Source organism: Geospiza fortis, unplaced genomic scaffold, assembly GCF_000277835.1.
Source record: "Geospiza fortis unplaced genomic scaffold, GeoFor_1.0 scaffold138, whole genome shotgun sequence".
Taxonomy (NCBI): domain Eukaryota; kingdom Metazoa; phylum Chordata; class Aves; order Passeriformes; family Thraupidae; genus Geospiza; species Geospiza fortis.
In genome coordinates, this window is record NW_005054307.1 from 10,971,817 (window position 1) to 10,993,025 (window position 21,209).

At 35.2% G+C, this 21,209-nt stretch overlaps 1 protein-coding gene across 1 annotated transcript in view; it reads left to right on the forward strand.

Moving 5' to 3' along the window:
• Nucleotides 1–21,209, forward strand: part of MALRD1 (MAM and LDL receptor class A domain containing 1) — a 271,411-nt gene that overhangs the window by 167,868 nt on the left and 82,334 nt on the right. The window contains exon 29 of the mRNA XM_014312109.1: nucleotides 11,257–11,437. Within this exon, the coding sequence (XP_014167584.1) occupies nucleotides 11,257–11,437 (181 nt within the window). The remainder of the gene's footprint in view (nucleotides 1–11,256; nucleotides 11,438–21,209) is intronic.

Genomic DNA, 21,209 nt, shown 5'->3' on the forward strand with positions numbered 1-21,209 from the left:
TTCCCTACTGCTTCCTGTAGACTTGTAAGCCTCCATAATACCTTTCAGTGAGCAGTACTGAGTACTGTCAGGAATGTTGGATAAATATTTGAGTTTGGAATATTTCAGTAAATGTTGCCATATACTTACTTAAATTTTTAGTATCTCTGCTGGCAATGCAAATACCAAGATCTCATGAATCTGTCTGCAAATTTTGTCTTGTACATCCCTACCATATTATGTATATTTACATATTTATAACTTCATTTTTCCTTCAACATACTTGGTGGTGGCCATTGGATAGAGAAGTGTTTTATTACAGGACTATCTGTCAGTTATAAGAGCCCTCAGTTTTTAGGGAATATAGTTCATAACTGTAGATTAAAAAATTAAATCAAATATCTGGTCCCTTGGCATTCTCTGAGATAAATAGTTGTATCCATTAGATGTTATAGAGAGAGGACTTAAACATTTCTCTTAAAGATGCCTCATTTATCCAGGATCAATGCAGTGCAGCTTAAAATACTTAATTGAGTTTTGACTATATAAAGAACTTCCTATTTTTTTTCAGTCTCAGTGTTTTGGGTCCACTGAGGCTGTCCAGTTAATCTAATATCCCAGAGGATCTGTTCTATATTTCTACGAGCCCAAAAACTACAATTAAATTGAAAATATTCCAATATAATACAAATAGGCTGCATAGTAGATGTCACAAAGAAAGAAATACAGTTATATTCCAGAGAACATCCCACTGCATCAAAGTAGGAATGACACCTGATTCACATTAATCACTCTCTCATACATCTGAAAAAGCATATGATGCACTTTGATGATTAATAAGGAATAGTCATGTCAATCCCTGTCCTGCAGATTTGTAACTTTGAAGAAGTGACAGATTAAATATTTATTAAAACATTATGGATTTTAATGACAGTGTACAAGAATTAAAAATTATTATTGTCAGTCTTAAAATTATTACTAATCTTTTAATGATATTGTCCTGTACAAAAGAACCTTACTTTTCCTAAATACATTTTGCTTACATCACAGATATGTACTGCTTTTTCCTTTATCAAATTTTATTTTCTTTTTCTTTCACCAGAATTTCTGTAAATATATGTTTTCCTACTTCTTCCACTCAGTATTACACAGATAATCAAAATGTTATTATAGGTGAATTGCCAAATTGAAAACTTGACTAAAACAAACAGAATCTCTGGAAAGTTCCAGACACTTTGCTCAGCTGAATTGGGTTTGCCTTGGGGCTTTTATTTTACAAGGCTGCTATAGTGATAATTCTTTAATTCTTCATGCACAAGTCTTCACATTTTGAAGAGCTGAGAGAACTTTCACACAGGTTGATCCCATAATTCCCACTTTGTGGAACTGATCAGGTAAACACTGTGACACTATGAATAGAATGCTTCTGACCTTAGCAAGCATCTGTCAAAGTGTCAGAGCAGAGAAGTTGTCCTGCCAGCCCAGCCTGTGTCCTGCCTGCCCACTGTGTCACTCAAACTGTGCTTTGATCCATGACATGTGAAAGAAAAGGTCCTCCACCATCCTTTTTCTCCCAAAGGCATCCTGGACAAGCTCTCCCTGGTAGTGTCTGGTCTGCTTTGCAAACTGAGGTGTGAGTTTTACCCAAGTCCCGGTTTCACTGTGGCTGGTTGTAAGCACAGACCTTCCCAGACACTCAGGGGGCTGTGCCCTGCTGTCCTTCCTCCTGTCATGGATGTCACCCCTGGTTCTAGAGTTATTAGGGGTATGCACCTCCTACTCAGACACTTGTATTCCTTCTCTCAGTCCATATCCTAACTGAGAAAGAGAAAAAATGAATTGAAAAAAAAAAAAAAAGAAGAAGAAGAAGAAGAAGGTGAGTTAAAGATGTATTAAAAGTGCTGAAATTTAGAAAGTGACTTTTGCCTCCCATCTTTCAGTATGGTATTCAAAGTATTCCCTATAGGAGGAAAAACTTGACAGATTTGAGGTTTCCTCATTTCTGCAAAATACTTTTTAATGATCTTGATTCATAAACTGTTCTGTTACATCTATTACTCTATATGCTCTGCATTTGTGTAGGTAGTGCATTGAAGTAAGGGGGTTACTTTTTTTTTAATCCATGGAATCTATCCATGTACAGCATTTAGCACACTGGCCCTGTTTGGCACTATGGAGGGTTGTAGCAGTTGTCCAGAATCTTAGAAATTTTGTAACTGTGATTATTTCTCAAGCTTGAAAGCTTCGCTTCTCCACAAAATTGCAGTTACCTCAACTCTGAGACAGGAACATTCCAAAGAGATCTGCAAAATGTGATTAAAACAAAGGTGTAACAGGGTTTGAGACAAAACAGAACTAAGTTGCTTGAAATGCTAATGGTCTTACAAAGTGGCTTTGATGCTTACTATTACTTAGCCTTAGCTACAGAACTGAGAGAAAAAAAAAATTAATCCAAGCAATCAAAATTATATCCCTTAAGCTACCTAAAACCCAAAATCAAACAAAGGTGGATTATGACAGGAAATTAAGAAGAAATATATGCACTTGAGGAGGAAGAAGGGCTGGGAGGGTAGGAAATGAGGAGAGGATGAAGTAGGACAAAATACCTAATTAATCCTCTTTTTGAGTGTGTTGTTTTATTTCTCTCTTCTAATTGGTAAGGATAACATATGAAGTGAAGATATATTTTTTAGGAGCCTAAGCACATAAAAGTATATTTGATGGAAATACTACCATGGGAATGTAAAGGGATGCAAATGTCAGAAAAGTTTGCTTGGCTATAAATGAAAGCTGGCTATAATGATATCTATTAGATTTAATAGTTGTAACAGGATAAATCAAAGTTATGAGAAAGTGAGATACACAGACTAATTCAAGGAAAAACAACAAATTATTCTCGCCTTCCCATTATAGATTTCTAAAATAAGTGTCTTTAAAGTGTAACTTTATCCTTTTTTAATGAGCAATTTAATTGTCATTCTTTGCAATGTATACCTGCTTGAAACTAACTGCTGTCTCCAGGTGAATTACCAATCACTTTTTATCAAAGCATCTTTTAAACTGTCTTTTCTCAACTCAGCACTCTGAGCAATTAAAAAAGAGTCTTACTATTTCAGAATTTTACATCTAGAAATATTGCATTCCTGGCACCCGTGGCAGGGTGAGGTGTTGATGCCTTTTGATGCTCTGAAGGTATTCACTGAGATTCAAAATTTCCAGGTGCATTTTTAAAAAGTAATTTTATCTGTGGTGCACTTATTTATCTAGCTTTTTTCATTAGAATACATGGGTTTGGTTTTTTTTTGTTGTTTTTTTTTTTTTGCTGAAATGTGTAGTCCTTTGTTGTAGTGATGATAATTTAGGAAATGAAAATTAGGGAAAAGATATTTCAGAGAATGAAAATCATCTTTAAACTTTACACAAAGGAGGAAATTAAAGGGTTGGCTGGATGGGTTTTGTCATTAACTCTTATTATGAAAACCTACTGAGACTAATACACACAGACTCTAATAAAAGGCTTGAAAGTTGAAATATCACTGTTTCATCTTGCTGTTTTCCTTCTTACTATAAAGCATTGTGAAAATTCAATTTTTTGTGTGATTTTTGTAAGTTGTTCTTAAAAATGGAGCCAAATTTTCATGCATGCTGATGTACGTAGGTAGCATATGTATATGTTGCCTGGATAAAATAATTTCTCCAACATGTCATTTGATCAGCTTCATGTTTCCTCTTTAAGTGTTTTTTATTGAAGACAGAGACATATTAAACAGTTTTCCTGGTTCCTACCATAATATAATAATGAAAATTTTGGATTTTTAATGAATTCTTTTCATTGCTGACCATCATGAATTCTCATTTAAGTCACTGGAGCTTGAGCAAGCTCATCAGTACCATATTCCTAAATTAAAAATCATCCTGTTGCATACTTGTCCCTAATTTGCCCCTGCCTTTTGGAAACATTACTTTGTAGATTCTTGCAGTTTTCTTGCCTGTTTTTTGATGTTATTTCTTCATTTCTGCTATATCAATTTGCTGAAAAATTCAGAATCCCATAGTGAGCATCTTGCCGCATCCTTCAGCTCAGTGATGGTAGATAAATTTTGAGTTTAAAATCTCTTCCTACATTGAAATAGTTTCTGTTTGTCTCAGAGATATTCTAGGAAGACTCAATAATTTTGGAATTATGTGTTTAATGCAGAGCTTCAACGTTCAGATAATTAGCAGCAATTTTCTAAATGTAATGGCAATACTAACCACAAGAATTATTTAAGAGGAGCAACACATTTTCAAAACACTAGCTGAGGGCAGAATAATAAATAACTACTACTGTGCCCAGATTTTCCTACATTATTAACAACAACATGAACAAATGTTTTGTTTGGTTTGTTTGCATATCAACCTTGCCCATAAAATGCCAAGTATGTGCCTTTCTCTAAAATAAGGTAGCTGGGTTATTTGAACTAGTGCTGTTTAAGGGAGCTGTTTGTATGGAATTGTTGTCAGACTGGTGACTGACAGATGTGCCAGAGGACACTGTACTTGCTCATAACTTGCATCTTCATGGCCTTGTTGGCTGCTCTCATTTTTCTTTGTGTCACTGTGAAGGAAAGATAGAAGAGAGAAAAAAAGAAATAAGGAAACAAAGAAAATAGGGAAGAGGATGAGAAAGAAAATGTTAGCTTGAATTTTAAGTCTTGGATGGACAAATATCAACTTCAGTGCATTTTTTGACTCATTTAAATAAGTTTGATAATTTGATACTACTGACCATTTAAAGCTCATGTAGAGCTTTTGTTTGCTTGAATGAAATATAAGATCAAACTCTGTATGGTTAATTTACTGTTTTCAAGTAGAACAGTGTTTTAAAAAATTTTAAGAAAAAATGAGTGAGAAATGAAAAAAAATGGAATCTCTCGTACTGTGAATATAACATCAGATGAAGGAGACAAAATAATATTTTTCCCTTTTTTTTTTTAAAGAGATTTTGCTATACAGCATCAGTTTTCCATTTTCTTGCATTTTAAAGCACTTTGTTTCAAGCTACTTATGAGAGACTAAAGCTTAGGAAGTGAGATCTTCAAATTAAGCAAGTATTCTGTGTGCAGAGGTAACATCAGCCCAAATCTAGAAGGAAGGTGCTTAGAACCTTCTCGAAATAGGACTCACTCTCAAGCAAGGAAACTGAAATCAGTATACAGATGATTTTAGAAGTGCCAGCAAAGATATTAATTGTTCTGTGACTTGGGGAAATACAAATTCATGGACAAGGTCTTTAAATTATGGACAAATGAGGAAAAGTGTGACTTTTCTTCCTATTACCTCCCATTCCTTTAATGTGCATGCAGCACTCAGGACTGCGCTCCACTGCTTGCTGAGCAAAGGAACAAGCAGGGAAGGAATGCAGCTCATCATGGAGTACTTCATTTTTAAACTACTTGGTCAGCCATGAAAAGACTTTAATAATGTTACCACACCAAGGAAAATAAAACTTCACTGAAACCAGGTTTATTAATTATCTTCATTTGCACACCACCAAAATACATTTCATCCTAAACCAAGGATAAATGCCTGAAAAGTAAACTGCCTTCCTGAAATATTCTTGTGAAACAGAAGGATAACAATGCACCCAAAACTACAGAAAAGAGCAGTGACAGTTAAAGTCCCATTATGCTAATTCTATACTATTTTTCTGTGCTTTGCATAATGTATATCATGTTTAACAGATTCTGGATCATCAAAGCTTGTCAGGAAGATTCTGTTTTCAAAGCAAACTGAAAGCAGACATGTTTTTCCTAATTTTTTATAGAAGTATGTAAAAAGTGTTTTACTTCTCTAAAAAGTCTGAAAGGTGATGTAGAAAGGGGAGTCTTTTGATACAGTTAATCTTGAAAGTATTTTAAGGTATTAATAACAAACACTTAATTTTTTTTTTATGAATCATTTGAAAGTATTCTGTCTCTGATTAAAAAGCCCTCAAGTATATTTGGTTTGAAGAGTCCAGGAATATTTAAGACATGTTTTCATTGCCTCCATCCATTTGGTAAGCTCTGCTTCATTTCCTGTTATTCTGCTGAAATAAATATCTGATGGGAATGAACCAGGAAAATATTTTGAACCCAGCTTGGAATATGAATAGAAGGAGAGGTGCAGATCAAGAGCAAAATCTGTGTTTCATTGCTGTTTCATTGCAGATGCAACTAGGAAGATTGCCTCGTAGAAAAATCTTTATAATTGCATCTGGAATACTTACTGTATTGCTCAGAAAGAAAGTGTATTCACAGGAAGTTTCTTTGCAACATCTTGTAATGGAAAATCACATATTCCTTGTGCATGCTTTGGAGTCAGTTCCTAATATTGTTCTGACTCTGTTAGAAATGTACCCTTGAGAATAATGGTGGTCTCTGATGGATAGAAAAAATATTAAACTCAGCCACAAAATAAAAGGAATTCTAAGACAAAAATAAATCCTTCCTCTCTTTTATTCTTACTATCCCCAGGTGAATTAAGGAGGATATTGAGCCAAGTAAGTTGTACCTTCCCCCTTGAAGTGCTCAAAAGAGAGGCTACAAGCACTGTAGATTGTCCTTCAAATGAAGACAAGCATGAGGAATATTCTGAATTGCAATGGAATGAAATCATTAAAAAATAATTCCCCTCAGACCATCAGAAAGCAGATAAAAATCCTCTGAATATGAATATGAATTTTCCAATAGGGCTGGGCATACAGACCTGCAGATCTAAAGAGATTGTGGCCTTCTTAGAAGTAATTCTGCCATTTTCTCATTGTTTATTGCTCAGCATAATGTGCCATAATGGAAGTCTAGGACCCACTGCTGCAAATCAATGCCCTTTACTGTCAAGTTTTCCTTAATGTTTCCTTAAAGTTTTCCCCACCTCAGCCTGACCTTTCACTGTGTTCAACCCACAGAGGGCAGTGATGTGCAATTAATAATAACTTTCCAGAGCCTTAAATGAAAACACCATCTGTTTTTAGCAGTCTTAGTGTGTATTTTTGGGAAGTGACAATTTTTTTACGTGATCTGGAAATAACATTGAACTCTTGGAATTTCTCAGGTTGAGTTTTGGGAATTTAAAAGTGCAGAATAACAAAATAGGTTATAAAGATTATGTTCTGGGGAAATTTCTGGAGTTTTTTTTGTAGCAGTATTGCCTGGCAATACTCTGTACTAATAAATAGTAAATCATACACAGGAAGAAATAAGTCTAAAGTAGAAACACTCATGCAAGTCTAGGTTGTGTTCCATTGCATCCTGTGGTCCAGTCATCCTGTAAAACCTATAGTATGACCAACAAATAATTCTCTTTAACCATTTCTGTCTGCATGAAACCTACATGCAGCTAAACTCTTGAGGAGTAGCAGGAAAATGAGATTCCTGCCCTGACCAACAGCCAGCAGAGTCAACACATGGATCTGAGCCACTTTTTGTCAGCCAGTTGGAACACAGAGATCAGCTGTTCCTTTTGTCACCAACCAGCCCAGGCTGAAGAGAAATCTACACTCAATATGAGTAGGTCTCAGCAAAAGAATAAACTCTTAAAACCAGAAAAAAGGTGATGTGACCTCCAGCCTCCTCTACACTGAGCATATTTCTGCTTGTCATATATCTCTTTCATGTATCTCTCCTTTACATTAATGTATGTGTACAAGAGTGACAGAGATCGAAGGATTTCTGGATACAATGGGCAGGTCAAAGCACAGGATAATTTTTCTATCCACCTCGGGCCATATTTGTGTTTGTTTTAGAAGCAAACACATTCCAAAGATATAAAGAAATACCAAAGCACAAGACAGATTAAAAGGTTGGAGAATGCAGAAAACAAAACAATAATTCATGAAATGGAATCTGTAAAGCTGCAAAGCAATGATCCTCTCATGCCAAGCATGTATCCAGAAATGTATAGCTCACAGCCCTGAGCCAAGCCAGCTTCACTCCCTGGGCCTGGGGAAAGGAGGAAAGCCAAGTTTACTGCTTCTCTCTTCCTTTCCCACCTCCCTTCAAATGTTTAATGCAGAAAATGTGCAGGGCTTATGACTTAGAAGGGACTTTGCACTCTGCATTAGAACAGCCTTCATACAGTTATGCAGGGGCTGAGGATGCTTTATATTCTGGTATGTAGAGCTGTAACTGGGAAAGTGAAAAATCAGCCTGTCATGCTTTATGAAGTTCTACTGTGGTGCAGGAACTCCTTTTGTCTGTGGAACCCAGACAAGAGAGATGTCTCTTCTGCATTTTATTTGTGTACTCCTATTCAGTAACTTGTGAAGTGGAAGTAGGCTGCCATAAAGTTTCCATCCAGAAAAATTCTTCATAACAAAAAATATTTCTGTGTCTCACTGTATAAAAAATGCCCCAGTGCCTACAATTGTGTAAAGATTCGATAAGTTATGGCTATGATACCATATACAAATTGATTGCTACAACATTTTTATGTAGTTATTTCTAAAGAAATATGTGATCCCCATCACTTCTTACTTGTAGCATCCTTTACTCAAAAATCGATGTGATAAACACAATGTTAGTCTGAACAGAATGTCATGTAATTAAATAAAATGTGAAATCAATCAAAATCTAGCTAGCAGCGGATATTAGGCTCATACTCTGGATAACTGTGTAATATTTCACACCTCCAGATTTTATATAAATACTTATCTTTGTGTATCTTAAAATGATCCAGCTATCTCCATACATCAATCTTAAATACATCTAATTTTGTAATAGATTTGGGGTTTAATATTCAGATAGAAAAAAGTTTTGAATTTTTCTATCATGCTCAAATGCATGAATATAAGGCAAGTCCCTTATCATTCAGCATAATTTTAATCTACTTCATTGTGAGTTTCCTAAATTCACCACTAATACTGAGCTTTTTTTTTAATTAATCAGTGATTTATTATGAAAAATATTAATGAAAATTATTTGCATTCCAAACAGTTGTCAAGTGCAGACAGAAGAGGGTCCATATACAAAAAATGGCTAAAATGTTTAAAAGTGCATATTTTCTAAGGTTTGGTGTTGTATTCTACATTGGAGAATACAAGAGGCCAAATGTAACTCATCATAACCATCCGTTTTATTCGTGTCATGAATAGGTGAAAGGCGTTTGTGGACTGAACAAACTACCCCAATAATAAGAAATACTCTCCTGGAGGCTGTTCAAAAATATCAGAATCAATGGAATAGATATAGCTGAGCTATTGAAATAAGTTAAGTTATTGATGAAGAGGAATAATAGGAATAAGTTTAAAATAGATTTGCCACTCTGTTTTACCACTTTTGAAATCAGCTTCAATTACTGTATCTACCCTCTTTGAGCTCAGTGTTAATATAGAGCCCTCTAAGCTGTGTTTCTATATTGAAATGTACATAAAAGTTTTACAAAAGGACTTACTCTCATGCTGATTCCAGTTCCCCTCAATTGCACTGATTATAGGCCCAAAAGGAGCTTCTTCACTGCGAGGGTGGTTGGTTCCTGGAGCAGGCTCAGCAGGGAGGTGATGACAGCAAGAAGCATCTCTGAGTTCTAGGAGCATCTGGATGATGATCTTGGTCATGGTTTAATTTTAAGTACTTCTGCAAGAAGCAAGAAGTTGGATTTGAAAATCATCATGGAGCCTCTTCAACTTGAGATGATCTATGGTGCTATGTCTGTTAAAAGAACGGACTGCTGATGTGATGGAACATAGAGCTAGGAGTCTCACTGGGAGAAATTCATTAAGAACATCATTAACAATTGCCATCAACTCTGGAATTAGTGGTGCAAAGCACTACTAAGGTCTTGTTATATTATTTTCACTTTAATGGACTGTGTCATTGGCTTTAAACAAATGAGACATAACTGATGAAGCAATGCCTAAACTTGCATCTGTAGGTGCTTGTGTGCTCAGATATCATGACTTAGAAAGGGCTGCTATCACCACTGGTCGAACATCATTAGTTATGTGCAGAAATAGAGTTATTCAGCTGGATATCTATGACTTTACATGAAGTTATGTAAATTCATCCCCTTTTTTTTCTTTCCTGTTTAGCATTTTAAAGTAAAGTTGTCATTGTTTTCAAAAGTTCCTCTTCTGTTCATTATGATTTTCAAGAACAGCCTTGCCAAGCAACACTTCAAGTGTCTATGCTTTGTTAGGTCTAAGGACCTCCTTCTAAAAGATATCAACAATTCTGTGAGTTCCCTGATTCACAAACTAATGTAATATTTGTGTGCATGCTTGTCTGCACTTTCTTATTCAGAATACAATATCTACAGCACCAAGATTCATTTTCTCATCATAAATATGCATAAGACATTAACATAAATCTGATCTAACAGGTTCACCATGGATAAAGAAATGTAATTAATTTTCTTCCCTGTCTGTTTTACTGCTGTCTCTATTTTCCTTAGATTTTGCTTGTTCATGTACAACAGTCTTAGGACCTTTGTTATGCATTACATTTATCTGCTTGATGCATCTCTCAGTGTTTTTCTTAACCCCAGCTGGAGTGCTAATGGATTTTGCTAAGAAAAGAGTAGGAAAAAAGTCTCATTTATGGTTTAGATGGTTATTCAGTCACAAAGAAAAATGGATTTAGACATATACAACACTTGGGCAAATATTTCCTTTTGATGTCATTGTATATATGCATCAATCCTCTATGGCAAGGAAAATTGGTGCATCTGCATTCCAGCATTACTATTATAAAATGCAGCATGTTTACTTCTGACTTGGCAGATAGATATTATGATAAGAAGTCTAAAGAAAAGCTTTAAAATACATTAGTGTACTTGTGAGTTAGAGTATTCTTATTTACCTTCAAATAAGCTATTCTAAATCTATGGTTATCGAATATTTCTTAGCTTTTCCTCCTCTTTATCACCATTGTCACAACTTCTGAAAGATAGATGGATACAATTTAAAGTGGTAGTGTAAGCCTTTCATCCAGTAATATATTCAAAAAACAAAGAACAGTTTTGTATAAAGTTAAATACAGCTCTAACAAAATGGATGGTTTTGTGGTTCAATCACACACAAAGTAATTTCTCTACTGAGATTTTACCTGCTACTGATGATCATTATTTGCACATTACTCATCTAATTTCACTACCTTTCCTATTATCCTAGCAAAGAATCTGTTTGCTGATTCTCAACACAACTGCATGGCCTTCTTCAAGTCTTTTTGTTTTGTTTGGTTTGGGTTTTTTCCCCAAAACTTGTGTTTGATAATCCATATGTACATGTATCTTACTATATATAATTTATTCAAATTTCAGACTGATGACGGCATTGTGAAAATATGGAGTGAATCAGGAACTCATGGTGATGAGTGGAAGAAAGTCAAGTTACACTTGGGGAAGCTAAGGAATTTTGAAATTATCTTTGAAGGCGTTCGTACCGGAGACCTGGGAGGAGGAGCAGCAATAGATGACATAGAGTTCCACAACTGCACCACAAGTAAGTTGAAAAGGAAAGTTTCTAGAGGGATGCTACATGAGATGTAGGAACTTCCTGTTCATTTTTAAATACATCATAATTTTACTGTTATAATATTTTCACTGCTCATAAAATCAGTTATGAATAAATTGTTTCTGTTCTTCTAACTTTAATACTCTTTTCTGCACATACATTCATGCAGTGTTCTCACACTGAATTATGGCAGATAAATCCGGGAAATTACTAAGGTTTTGTTTGCTTTATTTAATTTGTTTTGAGTAATTTTCACTTTCCTTCTTTAATCTCTTGGTAAGTTATTGAGTCTGTGATGTTATATATAACAATTTTGTATAAATTTTGTCAGATCATATTATATGAAACCTGTGGCCTCTGTGTTTTATTATAAAGTCGCTTGCCATAAGAATAAGACTACAAATGAAGCTTTATCCATATTATTTTTTCCCAGTTCAGTTGAAGTGTTAAGGTCAGCAAAATAAAACTTTTGACTCCTTCACAGAACATTCCATTTAATTCTTATCTCTGTAGACATAAGCTAAAATAAGAACAGTTAGCCCTTATTAAAAACAACAAAAGCAACAACAAAAAAAAACCCTAAACCATCCACCAAAAAATCCCCAACAGACCACCAAACAAACAGTAACAAAAGAAACCCCTAAGAGCAAAAGGATAAATACCAAGTATGTCAATCATGGGTTCTGTCAGGAAAGTATGTGGTTTTTATATCTTGTAGGAAACAGTGTGACACAACATAAGTGATTTTGTTAAACGAGGTGCTGATGCCACATATCAACACTGTATGAGTTTTGTGGTAGTTGTTTGAGCAAGCTTTAATCTCCTGCCATAGACTGGATACCCATCATCAACTGAAGTATGAAAAATGAACTTCTTGTTCTAGTTTCATCTAAAAAATGAAGGGTTTGCATTCAGAAATTGTTGTATAATTCAAAGAATGGAAATGTGATACAGTCTGGAACCTTCAGAATTGCACTTTAATAAAACTCTAAGGCAGATGTACTCTTAAAAGCTCTATGAAGCACGCGAGCATTACTGAGCCCCTTCTCTTTTTTCAAGGTGTTTAATTGTCCTCATTGCTGTGCATGTGATTGTTCTCTAAAAAACAAAGGTAGATTGGTAAGGATGCCCTGGTAGGAGATGGTAAGTCAATATCTATCATCTTGAATAACAAAGTAGATGTTGGTCTCTCTTGCAATTTGTTGCCAGTTGTGTTCACATGTATTAATTCATCCCAGTGGGGTCTAGTTAAACCACATTTCTGGGATTCTGTTCTGTTTTGGAGCTACAACAAATTAGACACTTTATTTCACAGTCAGATTCATGAAGATATTCAGATTTTATTTTCTTAAGGAAGTAGTAATATCTCTGTTAAGTTCATAAAGATGGTATCAACATGTCTTAATATAGTGCAAAAATATTTTTTCTTACTCTTAAGTTCACATATTACATAACTACCTGAAAAATTACATCATATAAGCATAACTGGAAATATTCCAGAGTTGTCATTGCAAGGAAGGAAATTGTTTCAATAAGGATTTGGAAAGCTGTCAGGAGAAAGATCCTTAATCTCTTAAAATGTTAAGATTGCTGAAATTTACATTGGTTTTAGTCTATGACCCTACAAATCTGAATGTTAACAGTGTTTTATAACAAGTCTTGCATTAAAATACCTTTGCAGTGAAACAGTTCAGGAAGTAACTTGGTTTATTACTTTATAGCAACTATTTGTTTTACAGCACTGCTTCAGGAAGAAGCTCTGTTGGGAAAGCAGTTGCACCAAATGCTCCAACTACTTTCACATACAGCTTCAGCACAGTCATATTCCTGTGTATTTTGCAGAAAATTATGGTTTATGAAGACAGATGATTCAGAAGAGGCTTTCTCATAGAAATTTGATGTGTGCAATAGAAGCATAGTTTTCAATAAATTTTTTTTAAAGATTGATTTAGGAATCTTGGAGACCCAAGATGCTGATCCTTTATAGAGTTGTAAATTGCATGGTCATAGCTTTTGCACTCTAATAAGGTACAGTCTTTATACACTCAGGAATCATTTCCTTACAGCATTTCTGGTAGTGTGTGCTAGGTACAGCAGGGTTATCACTAAAGTTTAGGGGTATGTATCCTGTGGGAATGTGTTTATGCCTATGCCTTTGCTTCCCAGCAGGATCAGAAGGCTATCATTTGTTCTCTTTTCAGCTGTATCTGTGTACATCTGTGAACATGCATGCCTGTAAAATAAGCAAAACAAACAAAATCTAAAAAAACCACCCACACCCCACCATACCTCACCCCACCTCTACCCCCCAATTTTCTTATCTGTATGAGGACACTTAGCCTCAAACCAGCACTAAAAGGGAATCATTTAGTGCCTTTCGCATCAGCTCTGCACTCTGCATATGATGTTTTGCCTTCTACTCCACAAGTTGATACCTGCTTGCTTAATTTTCTCAAGGCTTTTGGTATGCTGACCTTCCTGTTGGCATGATGACATGAAGGAGCCTGGTCTGACCTTTCTCATTCTTGTTGTTATTGATTCTTTACCTGTGTAGAACAAACACGCAAAATACATTTTGCCAGTTTCTCAAAAATAACATTTCCCACCTGACCCAAGTCCGGGGCATTCAGGATAGAGAAAGCATGTCATGTACAGATTGTACTTTTTGCAGCACAGAGTTCACAGTTTTATTGTGTATGTTGTAAAAAAGCTAAAAGTCAGCAAACACAATCTTACTGTGGCCAAACTCAAAAAGAAGAGCAGCGTACAAAGCAAATGGGGAACAGGGGTCTCTGATCAACAAAATGACTTGATTTACAGCACTTACCCATGCTCTTGTGCTTGGAGCTGTAGAATTCCTGGGCTAGACATATGACAAGGGTCCTCTAGGGCAGCTGAAGCCACATTTATATTTTCTACTTGGTCTTATTTTCTGAAACTAAAATCTTACATATTATGGGTATTCTGGATGTGTTAATTACATAAACAGTGGAATACAACATGCACAGAAAAAACTAGGAAATTGCAAATAATTAAAACTTGAAAACAGATTTAAAATAAACAGAATAGAGTTGAAATGAGAATGTCTTAAATTGCATGGGGGAAAATTCTAATATTTAGCTGCTTCTCAGCAGACAGCATTTAGTGGTGAAAACCAAAGTAAAAGCAATTCTGGAGCTTTCAAATATTTTGGGATAGCCTCCTCCTCACAGACTGTCCTTTTGGAAGCTGCTGAATGGTATTCCTGGAACATGGTTTACAGTCAGCACAATAAAATATTTGCCTCTTTGCCAAAATTATGTACTCAAGTTGAGACAGTGAAAAGGAAAGAGAGAGGCAGCCCATGTGTTATTTTACATGTGAATATTAGATTTTTTTCTGCACTATGGTAATATTCAACAGTTATACCATTGTTTAATATATCAAAATTCTTATTTTATTTTACATGTATTTTCCTTCAGCTTGCTTCCATACAGTGTGTTATAAGCTGTATAGATCACAAGAGTATCTGTGCTGAGGCGCATTCTTTTCTCTTCACTTTCATAGTTGTGATTTACATAGCTCATTTTAAATGAGGATTTTCAACTGATTACAGAAAACCTTTTCACTATTTCCTTTTAAAAATTAGTCAACAACTTCTTTATCAGTAGAATACTACAAATGATTTTATTATGATCTGAGCTTCTGAAGCCTTTTCCTTCAAGGCTCATTTTCATCAGGTCTCACAAATTTCTATGGAAGTAAAGAACAAGAAGAAGCTGTGGGTTTATTGGAAATATGAGCTCTAGGATATATTGTCAAAAATAGAATGAAACAAAGATATAAAAGAGTTGGGTTTTAGAGGGTAAGAATGTTCTGGTAGCAAATATAGGTTAAATTCCAAATCTGAAAAATTTTTGTTTCCAGGTTGAATTAAAAAATATGAAAAATAGTGAAATTACATCAGAGCTAGAAAAAAGTTATTCTTACATTAGCTGATGTACTGATATTTTTTTTCACTTACTTTTACAATAATTCTTTATACAACTTTATTGAGACTATGTGACCTGAATGGAATTTTCTGTCATCATTTCTTGTGCTTTCCAATAATTGACTTTGACCATGCATGAGGTTATTTGCAGGCTGGAAACAAAATGTCTCCATTTTTGCCTTAATAAAAAAAGATAAAATATCTATGAGAGTCATGCAGAATTATCCCTAATGATAAATTTATTTTTTACACTTATGACATTTAACTTCATGATACTGTAGTCTGCTATCATTAAGGAACACTTCAAGCATTATTGATTTGCTTTGCCAGCTGATGGCTCACTGTCAAATAACAGTGAATCAAGAGCACAATTTCTCAGGCATGCTGTTACCAGACATCTGATTTTTGTGCATCTGTAATTTAAAGAAAAAGAATTGTGTAGAAACACAGCAGTGAGTATAAGCATGGACATGCACATGACTCAGCCTCATCATACATACTGATTTTGGCGTCCTAGTGTAAAAACTAACAAGGGAAGATAAATGAAGAGAATCATACTCTGAATTGAAATTTGAAAGAAATTTCCAGAACATTTTGCTATTCAGTTGATTTATATAGTATTCAAAGTCTGGGAATTCAGTGCCATAGAAATCCAGGAATAAGACAGAACCATTACTGCTCCAGTGATCTTTGTCAGTCGACTGTTTGGAATCAGACTCCACAACCTTTTATTCTAATGTTACAATTATATTTCATTTTTAAAAGAATGAAAATAAAAACTCTGCAATCTATTAATAGGAAATTGCTTCACCAAATTGAGCTGAACAGAAATTTTCATTAAAATATAATAAAGCTTGTTTACCTAGTGGTAAACTTCTTCTTTCCTTTTCTCCTCATATATTTGTATTCCTCCTCACATGTTTGTATTCCTTCTCACCTACTGTTTATGGCAAAGACCATAGGTGAAGGTACTGAAATCCTTTGAACAACTTTACTTCCATGCTCTTATAAACAAGAAGCTTTGAAAGTCTTGGTAGAAAAATACTTTCTTATTAGAATTCCACCCTAGCTTTGCAGATCAGAGAGACAATAACTAAAACATCCTAGTGTCTGTGTATGCAGGCCAGCTATTTTTGTTTTTAAAACAAGCCAGTGTTTCCTTTGAATCCTCAGCTATGCATCATGCAAAGCTTTATGTTTAGTGGAGGATTTAATTCGTTCTTCTTAAATGCTTGAGAGAAGTTCAAATTCTGATAATAGAAGTATTCAGTACAAATCTGGCCCTGAAGTGAGAGGGAGGGGAATTCAGACAGAGAAAGCTGCCAGACCTAAATTAGTCACTAAGGATATTCACTGATGTTCAGACAGAATGTATGCCCAGTTTTTTTAATTTTCATTTTTTTCCCCCTTCAAATACTTTAATGATTCATGATGACTTTCTCTTGCTTGTATAAGTGGGTCAATGTCAGGGTATTCTGACATGAGGCACTGGAATCACACGACCTGGCTAAAACTTCTCAGTAAATGTGCTGAAATCAATGATAAAGTTTTTGTTAGTCTTATATTTGGATTTTGCGTTTACAAGGAAATTAATCTCTGATTTAATTGTGAGCTATCAATTTAAAATTTTGTGCTATATATTGAATCTTCATTACAGCAAAAGCAAACTCATTTTGAGAAGTCTAGAAATTTTGGTATCATTAACTTAACTTGGCTTAGTGCAACATACATTAACATGAACATACTGAAAATTTACTGAACTCAGACCTCATTACACTTAGCAGAGGGTACAGATATGCACAATTTGGTTCTAGGGAAGAAAAATATCTCCCTTTTGGCAATGTGAAGATCAGCCACAGATGCCTTTCAGAGGATTCCCTTCTGTATGACCTTGTAGGAAGGACTCAGTGAGGAAGGCAGCATGCTAAGGAGAGATGTGGAGGAAATTCCCTCAACCCAGCTTGCCAGGGCTGCCAGTTACACTGGGGAAAGACAGGAATTCCTGCATGAATTCCTGCACAAGTCCTGTTATGCAAAAATGCTTGAACTGCATTGAATATTAAGACTTTCTAGAAATGTTTGAAAAATATAAATCAATTTTTACAAAATTAATTTTTACAGTCTAGATTTGGGGAAAGATTTACATTTGACAACCTTCTTTGAAAAAAAAAATTAATATGGAAAAAAGGGACATATGGCACCAGCTTGAAAACCACAGAATTGTCTTGGTTTTACTGCATTCCTCAGAAGTCATTGATATATCTGTAAACCAGGATTTCTGTTGGTGCTTATGTAAAAATGCATGAGCTTAACCAAAAGGTTTGTTCACCTCCTTTTTGTATCTCTCAGAGATGTATAAGTAATGCCACAGATTTTGAATACGAGAAACAATAAATAACTTTTACCTCATTTTTCAAGTAGAGACCTCAGTGGCATTTTAGTTTTCTGTTTATCTTATGGGAAACTTTTGAAGAAGAGTTGCTGACTCCGAAGATAATTTGGTTTCCTAGCACATGGCTGTAAACTAGGACTTTCAGCCTAAAATTAAAATCCCATCATTTTCACATTTACTTCACATATTGCTTACTCTTCATATCCAGTGGTAGATTTTTTGACTCCATCTATTTCAAACGGGCCAAAATAGAAGGATTTTTTTGGCTACTAAAATATATAGGGTTGAGGTGAATGGGCTTTCTACCTTTTTTTTTTTTTAATATACAATCTTTGTCTGTAAAGGTGGTACTAAAAGAATGACCCCTGTCTCAGGCTGAGTTCATTTTCATGTAAAATGACTCTAGAAAGTAGGCACCCTTCCAGTGCAGCCAAACTGCATGTAACCCATCATACACCTCCATGCAAGATGACACCCAAGATGAATTTCACATCTAAGGGCAATGCTGCAGAGACAGAGAGAGCACTCAGCTGAGGAAGAGTCTCCTTTTTGCAGATAATTGCACCTTGCACTATGTGCTCTACTCCATTGATCTATCACAACCACCGCTGTGGACAACATTAGGACAAGTGCATGTTAAAAAATAAATATTCATATCAAATGCTTCTAGGATATCTGTGATAACTGGAGAGTGCTGTGATTGAGTAATTTTGCTTGATTCTACATCACAGTAGAAACAATAGTTTGACAGTCACTTTCAGCATAGATATGATTGAAAAGCTCTAAAAATAATCTATTCATCTGAACTTTCTGAGATGCAATGTAACTCTACACTGGAATTAGGATAGAGGGAGACAGAAACAGACAGGGAGGAGGAAAAGGACCAAGAAGTAGAGATCTCAGATTGTTTCAGGAGATACTTTTATCTCATTGAACATGTTCATAATTACTGGGAAATAGGATTTTCTCCAAAAGCATCTCATGATTTTTTGCCTTATTTCTACTTCTCCCTTTCTTTTACCACTTGCAAATTCCAAAGAGATAAAGCCTAGAACAACCAGACTCTCATTGCTCAGTCCTCAATGCTTCTCCCTCGTGTGTCCTTTGGTATTAAGCAAAGTATGGTAGATCCCTATATAAGAGTATCACGAGTATCAGATCCTTATCCTGCTGATACACTGTATACCAAAGCTGGTCTTTCATTCTTTATCCAATATAAAAGCTTCTGTCCTTGTCTCCTGTGGATTTATATACTCCATGATATCAGCACTAGAAGTTAAAGAGAATTTTCTTATCTTTTGTATTGCTTGCGCCAGAGGCAGTTCTGCATTTCCAGAACTGTGAATATATTTTTATTCTTCCAGGTTATCAGGGGCCTTAGGCACAGTACTGCTTGCTTTGAACAGCTTTGGGAAGTCCTTTGGCCGAATTTTGTGTCTACAGGTCAGAGTCTTTGCAGTCAAAGCATATCTTTGAATTAAATCTGGCCTTTTGAGTGATCTGTTCCATGAGGAGATTTCTCTATGGTTTTTAAAATTATAAAAGAATCTTATTTGAAATTACACATAGCTTGCTTGAGCAGAAACATCTGCATCTGGTTTTCCTGATTTTTTTTCTGACCCTGCAATAGATTTACAGGGTCATCCATGGAGAGAAGCATTATTGATAAGTTTGCTAATACAATTCTAATATTCTATAAAAAATCATGCATGAAGGGTATTGAGCAATTGAGGCAAGCAAATGAAAAAACTTGATGAAAATTGCATTTCATAATTTCTGAATCTCAAACTACACTTGAGTAATGAAACCTTCTGGGACTGTCTATTACATAAATTCCATTTTAAAGGGTGAAATTGGCATATTAAATTTCCTTTAATTGAATAGTATTTTCAACAAGGTGTTTGATTATTCCTATATCTCAAGTGTTGTGAAAGAGGGGAGAGAAGTGGTTTAAGTCCTCCCACTAAACAATGCAATTTAAACAACAAAAAGAGGTGAATTTTCAACTTAAATATTAAAGCATTTCTACTCAGGAAGGACCATAACTTCTAAAAAGACAAATAGTGGGAGAAAAGACCAATTTCAATTGAGTATACATTGTATGTTATGTTTCATTTCATACTGTTGACATGGTGGTGTTGCACTGCTGAGTGAGTGCATGTGTTTCTCTTGGAGAGCAGAAGTGAGGCTCTTGCTAAACAGCAGCTCAGTGCGCTTGAACTTGAGGTAGACCCTGCTTTCCAAAACAGCTCAAGGTCTTATTCACTGCTACCTTTAGGAACCATAATAATTTGGAATTCACCCTATGCCTTTCAAAAGCACAAAGCACTGGCCAAACACAACCTCCTACAACCTATGTCTTTAGTGCTGTAATGCTAGAGCATCTTTTCCTGTGTGATCAATCACTTCTTTCATGTTAAGTCTTTTAAACATTTACTCTGTGTCACCAAATCTATGATATTTAGTGCTATCTATTAAACTTAAATACTTTTGGCCTTATCCATTTTGTTTCAAACAATAAAGATCTACAGCCTATAGGACTGATATTCGACCTGTCTGGTTCTTTCTGTGATTTTAGATGAAATGGATATCACAGGAATGTTTACATCTTACAAAACATTGGTACAAGTAAGCTCTTGTGCTCAGAGAGTCAGGAAAGTAGTCACTGACCTGTTGCTGTCCTCTAGTTGCAAACTTAAAGGAAAGAATGGTTTTGTGAGCTCTTTCCTAGTCAGGCCTTTCCTGGTAATTGGGAAAAAAAAGTCTCAGTTAATAATACTTTATTTATCAGCTATCTCCAAATGAATCTTGTCATGTCTATAAATCCTGTGTCTATTATATGGGTTAGTCTTCCACAGATAACATATACTGGAAATAGGTATAAAATAAAGACAGCTGCAAGCTTGTGCTGTATCCACAAAAGTGACAATTTATTTGTGGTATGCATGATGTGCACTTGTGTGCTTTCTACGTGCATACAAACACACACAGGTATCCTTACTAGGGAAGATCTCTGCTGGTATTCTGAGAATTGCACTGCCCAGAACAAAATATGTAGAAAGGAGAGCAAGTGTATGTAAATGCAAGTACTGTGGCAACCACCATTAATATGCTTATTTTGTAGGGTTTAGTGATCCAGAAGCCAAGATAGCTCTATTGGCCTCTTAAAAACTACTTAGAAGATTATGTGCCTCTTTGCTGCATCAATACAAAATTGCACTTAACTGAAAAGTGATATCCTGGATATGCTTTTTCCTTTTCAAGTACTGCCATTTCATTTGGTGAAGGGATTTGCATAACATGCAGTCATGTTATGCAAATCTGCATAACATGCAGTCATGTCAGCAACATCTAAAATATGTCTTGTGTTAGTTTCTTGTGGTGTCCTGGCTTTTTGG